The 12,042-nt window shown below is 45.2% G+C and overlaps 1 protein-coding gene and 1 pseudogene across 2 annotated transcripts in view; both read right to left on the bottom strand.

The window, feature by feature from the left end:
* Positions 1 to 12,042, bottom strand: part of mRpS23 (mitochondrial ribosomal protein S23) — a 90,268-nt gene that overhangs the window by 65,873 nt on the left and 12,353 nt on the right. The window contains exons 2-3 of one of the 2 annotated variants that reach the window (XM_070533495.1): positions 8,666 to 8,824; positions 8,038 to 8,493 (exon numbers count right to left, since the gene is read on the bottom strand). In XM_070533495.1, coding sequence (XP_070389596.1) covers positions 8,346 to 8,493; positions 8,666 to 8,824 — 307 coding nt within the window. In that variant the 3' untranslated portion in view covers positions 8,038 to 8,345. Of the gene's footprint in view, positions 1 to 8,037; positions 8,494 to 8,665; positions 8,825 to 12,042 lie in introns of those variants that run through there. The other variant, XM_070533496.1, reaches the window with a different exon arrangement.
* On the bottom strand, positions 1,932 to 2,492 carry LOC139056441 (uncharacterized; annotated as a pseudogene).

Raw genomic sequence — 12,042 nt, 5'->3', positions numbered from 1 at the left:
CACTCTTTTTCCACAACCTCCATCTTCTATATTTTCGAGGATTGCTTCATGAGAGATTGTGTCAAATGCATTTTTGACATCGAGCGCCAAAACTATCCTGGCTTCTTTGCTTCAAGGAGGATCCAAAACATTGTTGCAAAGCATAGAAAATGCTTCCTGTGTTGACACATGGAGCCTGAAGCCGAGCAGAGTCGGGAAAAAGTTCATTCCGCTCAATGTAGTTGCTCAGTCAAATTTGGATCACCTTCTCAAAAAGCTTCCCTGCACACGATGCGAGCGATATAGGTCTCAGGTTGTGCAGATCTCTGGGTTTAGCCAGTTTCGGTATGAGTATGATAGTAGCTTCTTTCCATTCTTCCGGTACTGCCCCGTCGTCAGACCACACATTATCGTTGAAGTAGGTCGTAAGCTCCCAGCTCAGGTTGTGCAGAATCGCATTCGTAATGCGGTCCGGACCCGGTGCGGTGTTCTTCCAGAAAGATTGTGCAGCTGCATAAAGCTTTGCCAGTGCTATGGGTGCGTCCAACTTCGTGTTGTCTGGTCCCTCATAGACGTATTGCACTGATTTTGTGTCCTGTACTCCTATGTAGACACTTTTAAGGTCCTCAATGAGGGCATCGGTCATGTCATCGTATTCATTTTTAATTTCAGTGTTCTGCTTGTGGTGGTTCGTGTTCCTGTCGGATCTATCATACTGCACAGAATAGCTCATGTTCGTTTTGTGCTAAGCATTTCTTCGAGTGCATCACAAAACTCAAGGCAACTGGTGTCTTGCAGCTGTTGCATGTACTCACTGGCTTCCTGCGCAAGCCTGGCTATCCTGATCCTGAGTTTTCTGTTGTGTCTGTTGTGTTGCGACATTTGGTCAGACTTCTCCGTGCTTTCCACAGGTGTAGTAGGCGTCTGTCTACTGCCGGTGTTTCGACAGTTGTCGAGATTTCCTATGTAGTGCTTCTGTGTACACTTGTGATGAATTCCCTCCATTCTGTAGCACTATCGCACAATGGGGTCTGCCTTTGCTTTTCTCTATAAGCTGTCCAATCAGTTATGGTGGCTTTTTCGAATCTATGGCAAGCCCGCGTCCTGTTAACTGAGACACTAATAATGCAGCAATCACTGCCAAGGTGTTGCCCTAGGTTGGTCCAGGTAATGCCTCTGTCATTGTTGCTGAAAGTTAGGTCCGGTGTGGTGTCGCAGTGACGCAGTCGCGTCAGCAGGACCAGTTCATGCTCTCCCGTGAGGTCGGCTAGCCTTTGGCCCTTAGATGTGCCTCGATCATAGCCCCAACCAGAGTGCAGAGCGTTGAAGTCCCTTAGGATAATTATCCGGTTGTTGCTTTTCACTTTGTGCAATGCAGCCATCACTAGCCCGTCGAACTTTGCCTTCCTGTCTCTAGGTGGGCTGCAGACGTTGGCAATAACTGTTTTCGGTTTGGAGCGTCTACATGGCCAGACTTAAGGACCTGATGTTGGACACCGCAGTTAGGGATGTAGTCCACGCTCACCGCTATGTCCGCCTGTGTCAGTGCTGTTATTTGAGGATAGTCAGGGTGCATGTGCATCTTGTATCCTCTGAGGTTCGGTACTCTCTTGCCTGCTACTAGTATGCATGCGATATCTGGGGGAACAGGTGTCACATCTATAAAACTAGAAAGTGCGGCATGTATAGTTCTAAGAGTCCTGCAGTTCCACTGCCAGACCTTGAGGTTTTTGGCTACTCTCGTGTGGCGATTAGCCATCTACAGTACAGTCGAACCTCGATATATCAAACAGCGCGGTGATCGCAAAATAGTTCGATATAGCCAGAATTCAATATATAAAATCACGTAGAAAACGCGTCAAAAACTAGCACAAATCAATCAATGAACCAATCGTGGCGTAATAGATACTCACATGAAGCTTCAAACAAAGTATTTATTTAGTTCGCTGAAAGTACTGAAGCAGTGTAGCCTGCTTCATATTGGCAACCGCGTGTTTGACCACGGCGTCCTCAACATAGTCCAAACGGTCCACAAGAGACAGTCCAGTCCCTTATATTGCGCCACAGTAGTGGCGTACAACGGCCAAAGCAGCTACAGCCTCAGTTGCAGTTGGGAGTGGGGCAACATCAGCGCTTGCTGGATCAGCCTCGGCAGCGTCTTCGTTTGGCCGCTCAGCAGCCACTTCTGCAGCGATCTCCACGTCTGTTAACTCCGCCACTGTTCCGGTGCTGTCGTCACCGCCAACGAAGTCCTCAATGCACATGCTGTGTGGCTCAGCACCGACAAAGCGCTCGAACTGGCTCCAGGTTTCTTCAAGCTGGCATTCTTCCTCTGTGCCATCCAACGTCAAATCTTCGGTTGCTTCCTCGGAAGCTTCTTCAATGCGGGTCACGATACCCGCATGCCGAAAGCAGTGAACTCGGCGCCGAGAATGAACGCAAAGTTCTTGGCCTTCTGCTGTAGCATTGGTCCTGATAAAGGAATATTCCGGCCCCTTACGTTGATAAACCATTTGTACAGCGCCTTCTCGACGCCTTCAAAGGCAGCTTTGCGCACTCGCCGCGCGCCTGAGTGCTGGTTCTGTTCTGCCTTGGCCTTTATGTCACTCTTATTTTTCAGCAGAGTGCTCAAAGTATTCCTTGGGATGTTGAAAGCTTCGGCGACGCTCACTTTCTTTTCTCCATTTTCAACGTGCTGTATCACTTCCAATTTCGCAGCAAATGTCAGGGTCGTACGCTTCTTCGCGTTTGCAGCCATTACACCAACCACGACAGGCCTACGCCACACACACAACGACTGGCGTAGCGCAAACGGCAGCACCGAGACGTACTACGTGTTGTTGATGTTGGTTAAACTAGCCAACCTGGCCAAGCTGCCGCGTGCGTACGCCGCTACGTTCAAATGGCGCCCTCGGCGCAACAGATGTGGGCAGCTGTCGTACGCAGCAGTCTGAAACGCCCATTGCGCTGCCGCTATCTTCGAGAATGTTGCGGGAAAGCTCGCCTCCTGTCAAGAGAGCGCACTTGGTCTAAGGTGGCGGAGTTCGATATATCCATTTTACATCCGGCCCCGCTCGAAATAAAAAATAAAAAATGCATGCGATTTTCCACGTGATATAGAAAGTGTTCGATATACGCAATAATTCGATATATCCGTGTTCGATATATCGAGGTTTGACTGTACTTTCACTGTTGCTCAGCTCTCTCTTTTTATGCCTGCGTGTAGGAGTTCTTGGGCTGGCATTTTTTCGTTTCTTCCACCCTCTTTCGTGGTGTGAGAAGAGAGTCCTCTATCTGTCATTTGAGCCTGTACAGCTCCGAGAAAAGAAGTTACATTTGTCAGGCTATGTATGGTATCCAGTTTATCGTCTTTTCCTGTCACCTGTGGGTTCACATTCTTGGTTTCTCCTGGCATGGCTTTGTTTGTGTGGGGCTCATTCCTTTTCAAATGAGCCAGCTCCCTTTAGATTTCCACTAGACTGTCCTTTAATATTCTGTTCTCTAAAATCTTTCAATAGGCTGTACTCTGGTTTACTGGATCTGCAGTGGGAGACACTACTCGCGCCCAGCTTACCTGTTGTGTGGCGGTGGCCGCAGTCTGATGTTTAGCCTGTAGAGCCCTCTCTTATCTGGGGGCTAGAGGCTTGACATTGCGTGCCCGGTATGGCGACCTAGATCTCTGATGACTCTGTCATCTGGTATATGATCTGGATCTGGATCTCGATCGTCTTGCTTGTCTGGGTTTGGAGGGGGGTTTCCTCTTGCCATTGAGGGAGCTCCAGGAAATCGCTCAGCTCCAATTCTTCATCTTCTGTTGCAAACCACCAGGGTTGGTGTTGTTGAGCAGCTTTGTGAGCTCCGCTCCTCAGTCGGCCTTGTGGTCATGTTTGCTTCAGGCGTTTTTTGCAGCTGCGGTCGCCCGCGAGGTGCTGCCCCCTGCAGGCGGCACATCGCGGCGAGCACTCGTGTCTGTCTTCGGGCTTGAGCACCCCACAAATTCCACACACTTTTGTGTCCTGCTGTGGACAAACGTCCGAACGGTGGCCGACGCTGTGACAAGTTTCGCAAACCTGCACCGAGTTGCGGTATGCATGGCATGCCATTTCCCCACCGCAATAGTAGGCGAACCACGGTAGGACCGTTCCAAGGAAAGTGAAAGCTGCGCTCTTCAAGTCCCCTAGCATTTTTACCTGGATTATCTTGATGCTGCGGGTGCGTACTTGGAAGTTTGCCTTGACTGTCTCTCCGGGCGTGTGCGTTAGAGTCCATGAATGGACACCCTTGATGGTGCCTTCTCCTGCGGCAGCATACGCATTGAGAGTGTATGTCTTGCCATTGACTGTAAGAGTTGTGATCCTGCATAGGAGATTAGCTGTCTCTTCTTCAGATGTTGAGACTATTGCGATGTTTGACCCCTGATTTATGCGAAGCATAAAATGCTCCCCCTTTACTTTGTTGTGGCAGGCCGCGATCATTGCTTCTGCGAGCATCGGGCTGGTCGTTTTCAACAGGAGTCTTGGTGTGGGCAGAGAATGATCCTGAAGTCATCCTGCGGCAGTGGTGGTAGCTTGTACCATTGCACCCTGCGTCGACCGATGGGGACGAGTTCTGTTCCTTCTGCGAAGGCTTGTTCTGTTTCACTAGCAGGCGTTCCTTCGCTTGCTGTCCTTTTTGGCGGAGCGTTAGCACTGTCAGCCATCCCTCTTTGTCAGGTCCTCTCGCAAACCACTGCAGATCCTCAGCGTCCATGAGAAGCGTTGGAGTAGTTTCATCTTTATGAGAAGTTAAGGCTTCGGAAAAATCCATGCCATCTTCGTTTGTGGGGGGTTTCGGTTGGGATGGCGTGTGATTTGAGGCGCCCGCTGCAACACAAGCCATTTGTTGAGAAGTCATATGCGTCGGTGTCTGCCATAGAGAAACTCTGTTCTCTGCATTGAAGTGGTGTTTGGCTATTGCACTCGTAGGCAATCTTTCATAGTTGTTCTACAGTGAGCGTCACTAAACATTTTCGTGCAACAGCTTGCGAATGACACTGCACTCCCTAAAGTGACACTACATTTTCCTGTCTGGCAGGGGTATACTGCAGCCACAGTTTACACACCAAGCCTCCTAGTTTGCCCACTTTTTTATCACGTTGTCAAATGAATAACAGGACTTCAGGTCTTTCACATGCTGGTTCCTTAGGCAAATGTTTGACAAGCTTCAGCAGAGAAAAGTCTCCTACAGCAACATGCAGTAGCTTCGATGTCGAAACTAAATGTAAACAGATCCCATGCCCCAATCCCACATCAGCTGAGATGCATTAAAGTGGGAAAAAAATGTGATTCAAAAAGGCAGATCTTGAAGTGTCCAATGTCCTAAAGCGACTGTCAAATGATGCAGGGACAGAGAAATGTACAGCTGCCCAAATGCAAGTGAAAAAGGAGCAATTGAAGCCTGCCTCAACCAACAGGATGTGAAAGCAGTAACAAATCACAATACAAATCCTTTTACTTGTACACTTATTTAGCTTTTATTTCTGCCAAGGGAAACACGGTGCTGTGGCTATCTGAAGCTCCTACTTCTTTTATCAAGATGGTGGTGGTGGATCAAAAGAAAGCCCCACAAGAGCCAGTTGCTGTATATGACAATGCAGCCCTTACTTTGAAGATGCATAAAATGTTCCCTTGTTTCTGCTTGTATACGCAGTAGTTATGTAGAAAGCAGTAGTGGAGCCATCACAAACATTTGCAAATGCCATTCTATGCTCAAAATTGGATATCTTGTTGGGGTTGGAAACAAACCAAACATCAGTAGGCCTGCTGGCTTCGGAGGCTGAAGGTAAATACACAAATGAGCCAATGCAGGATGACATGGATTTGGCTGCTTTTGAAGCCTGGAGAATGCAGAGCAAAATTAGTTCTGAAGAAAGACTCCAGAACATGGATAAAAAAAAATGGGCAGCTAAAGCACACAAACGTCTGTACCTCAAAAGCATGGACAAGGAACGGAGGAACAGGCAAAGGAAGTTGGCAACCAAATACAAGGTAAATCAAAGTGTCCACAGACAGCCAGGAGCCATAAACAGGAAAGAGAAACAGAGACAGCAAATTGGATGCAAAGGATGGAAACAAAAAAGTATGGCAAGAAAGAAATTGGAAAAATATTGTACGCCAGCACAAAGGCACAAAGCCTTGCTATTTGAGGCCTGAGCTGGTTGGTGAAGAACAAAAACATAAAAGAGCAAATATTCGTGCTGCCGCAAAAATCGGGAAACAACTCCGCACATCCTAATGTAATGCGAAAGTATTCACGCAGCAAGACACATAGGAAACACCCACTTTCAAGGAGCACTGGGATTCAAAGTGAATGGAAACATTAACCAGTCTACAGTCGAGTTAAGCAAGAGACGCTTAGAGTATTAGTGGAAGAAAAGATAGGGTCCGCCAAGTTTTGACACTAAAAAAGACAAGGTCGACGTTGATGGTGGTTCAGATGATTTGACGATTAAAATTTCATTATGCCTCTCTATTCTCTTTTTCATGTTCGTTATTTCCTCACTTAGTATCTTATTCACACTGTTATGATGAAAGGTGTTCATTTGGAAATGCGAAGATTAACGATGATATTGGAAGGCTTAGCTGAAGAGCTGCTCAGAGTACAAACCAACCTCCTCCTTTTCTTTCACCTATCAGTCAATGTAGCATAGCAATATCGTATGTCAAGCTCAATCGTGTCAACCTTGTATTGTTTAGTGTCCACACATGGTTGACTCTTTGTTTCTTTTGATGATGATGATCTCGGGTTTTTTTGGCACAAGGGCCAGATTTGGACAAAGAGCGCCATGCCCGTGGTGGTGAGTTTTCAATTAGTTGTTTATGAAATGCAGAAATGAACACCAAACGGTGGTTGTAGCATGGCTGTAAAGGGGCCTAAAATAGGTCGCCGCCATAAAGCATTAAAATAATGACAATGACTGCAGATGGGTGCTATGACCATGAAAGTTTCGTTACAAAAGAATGATGTAAAACTCGTACATGGCATTAGCCCTAGTGCTTCAACAAGTCTTTTGAACCGAAGCGCTGGGAGGCAAGTGCTCTGCAAAAGTGCTGTCGCAGCAGTGGCCTCCAGCAAGAGGATATGCTGCGATTGCCTTCGTCTGATAATTATCAATTTACCAACATTGTGTAAAATCTCAAAACTACCTGAATGTCAATATTAGACTCTAGAATGCACCCCTTGCCTTGGTTTTCTTGTTTACAAGAACTAAAATTTGGGCGAGCTAGTGAGATTTCACACTTAAGAGGAAGCTTTAGCTTGGACTCGGCTCCATTGCGGTCTATTCAAATATATGAAAAACGCAAAACCGCTTTTTTGAGAACCTCTAGACCTATTTTAATGAAATTTGGTGCACTTGCTAGAGCAAGGTAATTTATACTGACTGCCGGAAGTAGAATTTCGATTTAGGGCTTGAATTTTGTTAAAAAGGTTTTCAAGAATTCGAACGTTTGAAAATAAACAGAAGGCTGAAGTTTACAAATTAATATTTCTGCATCAAAAACAGATATCATGGTTTTATAGACTAGATCACTAGACCACTAGATCATTGAAAGCAGACAAATTTGATATGCAATTTTATATCTTATGTGAAATTGTTACATTGTATACAAGGGTTCTGCAAAAGTTGCATTTCCATATTACTAAATATTTTTTAGATTCATGTGTTACATATCAATTTCATCTGCTTTAGATGTACTATTAGGATCCATTCACATAATTGTGATATCATTATTCATTGCTGGGTTACAGAGTAGTAAACTAGATAGTTTCGTTTCCTGAAAAATTAAGATTTTTGCTGCATTTTTATAAAAAAATTAATTTAGATTAAAGATTCTAAATTAACAGTCACTAGATCTTAAGTTTTTCTTTTAAATGCAACAAACCACGCCAAATTGGGTGCGGTGATTGCCGAGAAAAATGAATTCTCCTTTCACATGTGTTTGGACAGGAGCAGCCGAGCTAAAGCTTCCTCCTAAAGCAGAAAAAATGAAGACACAAGAAGGAAGACCAGACAGGACGAGCGCTACCTCAAACTAAAGTTTATTCTCGGAACAGCATGACTATTTATCAGTCAACACATTTTAGTAGCAAAGTACGCCACTGCACAAGTGCCTTCCGAACATCCCAAGAAGTTTAGGATAGTTGTAAAAGTTAATCATGACACAGCTATGCTAATAAAAAACACAAAATCCGAAAGCCAGGAAACCTTAAGACTCACATAAACAAGCTCTGACTCGGGCCTTTATCATGTGGGCACTGATAGTGTTAGATTTGCAGTGAAAAACGACTTATCAAGATATACGCGGAACCATTACACGTGAAAGCCTCTACAACCTTCGTAGTTGTTTTATCTCAGTGCTGGAAAAGGTCCGATGTGCCTTGCAGGACAGGTTCGCATCTGCATTGTTGGCAGTGTCCGGCAAGATGTGAACATGGTGAGGGAGCTGTGGGGTGCTTCGTTGTTTAGGTAACGGCCTGTCTGCCCAAGGCGTTTTTGTCCCCATGAAATAGGAATGGAGTTCACATGTGTTATGGTGAGAGAGAAGACAAGCTTCACCTTTTCGGTTAACATTGAACAGCTTTAGGAGCCTGCCATGGTGAACAAGCTGATCCATATAATAAAGAGAAGAGCTTCATTAATGCTCACATGCGGGTGACATCCTCCGGGTAGAAGATGCGACGTACATCGCCCCTGGCCGTCCTGTAGAAGCTGGGCTCCTCCATTGGTGGGAAGGCACGATACACATCAAGCCAGAGTGGTTGCTCTGAAGGCTGCATGCCACCAGCCTTCAACAGGCCCTCCACCCTGCAGCACAAGCACTCGCTGTAGTGACTCAAAGGTACGTCTTTCTCAGCACTTTACGAAGCAATGTCTCTACTGAAATGGCCTTTAACTTTTGACAACTTTTCATTAATACATAAGCATTCTATTTAAAGGGCCCTGCATCAGACTTAGGAATTTTTAAAGGGCCCCTCACCAGGTCTGGCCATTTTGAACTGACAAGCACAGAGCATAATTCATGCCAACGATAGTGTTTGCAAAGAATTACATTGCTATGTACCGCAGAAAGGCCTGAAATTTCAATCCGAACGCCATTTCCCTCTTCCCTTGTGGCAAATCCACCCGGAGAGGGACAGTTACATCAGGCTCCTGCGTCTATATAATCGTGTTCACAGCGCGACTTCAAGAATTATTCAAGGCAACATCTGTTATTTGTGTGATCTGTTGCTTGAATTGACGAATTGAGGTTTAGAGAAATAATAAAACACACAAACGGAATGTCTGTGTGCTTTTTGTTTTACTTCGCACCGAAGCAAGAGCGATGTACTTCCGTTTCGTCTGCTTGTTCCGACGGTCGTGCAGTCACGTGCACAAGTATCGAAAATATGCAATTTTTTTACCGTGTTCCAGCGCGTTATCATACTCTGCAATCCGCTTGTTCAGCCTCAGTATTCGTGTAGCACTGAATTATACCACTAGTCATGTGTCCTTGTGCACAGCGTGCAAAATCGTGCGCTGTACGAAACGATAACAGCTCGCATGAAACACCACCAACGGATAAACCAGCGGAAGTGCACATTGCCGAAAAAAAAAAAAGAAAGCGAAGAGAAAAAAAAAAGTGAAGACGGGGCTTATGACGTATGCGTCACGCGATCCTCAAGGTCCGGCATGGGATAACGCCAGGAAGAAATTTTGCTTGCGAAGGCTAGACAGGGTGAATGGAGAAGGAGTCTCGCATGCAGTGGAGTCCGTTTGCTCAAATCATGGGTTCGTGGCACTGAAATATTTCTATTTCGGCTATTAATGAGCCGATTTGAAAATTTTTTTGACAGAAAGCTCCCTAGAGGACATGTAACAACATCCAGTGTATAACCATAATTTGCTATGGAGCCTGGTGAGGGGCCCTTTAACAAACAAGCGTAGCATATACACGGAATGCCAGTCGTAGTGTCTGCAAAGCACTGCAGCGCTACGCGACACTATAACAGCTGAAATTTCAAACCAAATGCTGTGCTCCTTCAATCTTGAGGCAGCCCACTCCCAGACACATGCCTCTTCCCGGTGCATGATTCGTCACAAACCATGACTAATAAACCAGTGCACAAGGCATAACGCCGCAAGGGAAGAGGCAGGGCTCTATGCTGTAGTGTGTCCCTCCGCTCCAGTATAGGAGAAGGCAGGGAAGAAGCACCGCTTGGAAACACTACTAGAGAAGAGAGAGAAAGAATGTATTCATTGTCAGTGACGCTCACCAGCTAGAGGCATGATATAAGGACAGTTAATTTTTTCTATCTCCTCCAATAAGGAACCAATTTGAAAAATTATTTCAGTAAAACACTTAGACGGCTTTATGTGGCTTCCAGTGTAGTACGTATAACCAACACTTTTTAATGGGGTCTTTACAGTGTGCTACAACAGTATTGAAAATATCACTGGCTGCTCAATCAAGTTGAAGATGAAAATGTGGACTCCCATGGATTTTCTTTTTCTGCACCTAGCAGGTATGACTGGGCAAAATTGTACAATAGGAGAACCACGACTCCTAGAAAATCTTATCTGTGCAGCCATGTTTCAGGCCATTCAAGACAAACCCTACTTTCCATGACCAGGCATCTCAGAAACACAAATAATAAGCACTGCCAGATTTTCCTATAGCTGTAACAAAATCAACAAAGCCAGAATCTCACTGTGGCGCAGCATCAAAGCTCCAATTAAAAATTGCTACTCTGTGTTCTTTAACTAGGGGCTGGTCAAAGTAGGCTGCTTTTTTGTTTTGGTGATTCATGTCTTTAGTGCAACAAAATTTGATGACAACTGGCATTGCCATTTCCTCTTATTGGCTTTGGATCTACTGTGGCAGGCTGTGTAGTAATACAATTAACGCAGCCAAAGAGAAAACAAATACTTGGAAATTATCTCCAAATTCAATAATTAACTCAACTTTTGCTGCCGATCTTGTCCTACTTTCCTTCAAAATATACTCATTGGAACAATCTGTTCTCCCAAGACAAATGAAAAAAATTGAACCTAATGACTGTAGATAGCTTTTGAGCACTCGCATAAGTAATTGCATGCAAAGCCCATAATTAGCTGACACACTTCCCTGCGCATCACTTTTCCCCTCAACATAATAACTCTGGGCCACCAGCAGAGCATCGAACCGAAACTGAACCGAAAACTGAAAAAAAAAAGTAACTTTTGCTCGAACTGGAACTGAACTGGAACATTACAATTTTTTTTTACTCCGGAGCGAAACCAAAAGGAAAAATTAACTGTTTTTGGTTCAAGACAGCCACCTTTTCTGGAGCTTTTTATCTATGTATTGCCTGTGCTTGTGGCTCAACTATGCTACCTCATCTGTAGATAGCCACCCCCTTCCCACGATTTTAAAAGTCGCAGCCCCATTAGTACGGTTTTCGGAGTATTGCTTCAGGGGGCAAACTTAGTGTTAATGCGACAATATACATCGTGTCTGGAGTGTGAACTCGCCAGACTGCGATACATGCAGAATACCAGAGAGCGTACCCCATATGCTTGTCCCCTGCATGACTGAACGGCACGTATCAATCTCTTCATCAGCACCAATTAACAACAGGCCGTTCAGTGAAAAGGTGTTACTGGGCTGTCGGCCGGACACACCAATGAAGCATGCGAACACTGAAAAGCTTTCAAGGCTGTGAATTGGCGTTTCACATGCTACTGCCTGTCCTCATCATTACTCCTCAGTGCTGTTTTTCTCCTCTTTCCTTTCCCCCTGAGTTGAGTAACAGGCTGGAGGACCCGCATTTCCTGAAAGCATTATCTCTCCCTCTTTCACTCAATAAGGCTTCATTCACATGGACCTGCACAACTCTTTTGTAACTATGTGCAGCCTGAACAACAAACAATAGGCGTAATCTTTCAGTGCAGCTTATCAGCAGCGGCGAGCTTTCTTTTTGTTTACAAAGTAAATCAGTGCCGCTATAATTATTGTTCTGCTATTCAAATGAAATTGAATGCGTTTGAACAAGTCTGCACTGTTT

This window comes from Dermacentor albipictus, chromosome 2 (genome assembly GCF_038994185.2).
Source record: "Dermacentor albipictus isolate Rhodes 1998 colony chromosome 2, USDA_Dalb.pri_finalv2, whole genome shotgun sequence".
NCBI classification, from domain to species: Eukaryota; Metazoa; Arthropoda; class Arachnida; order Ixodida; family Ixodidae; genus Dermacentor; species Dermacentor albipictus.
Note: the sequence above shows the minus strand (reverse complement) of the source record. Positions and strands in the feature narration are given on the sequence as shown.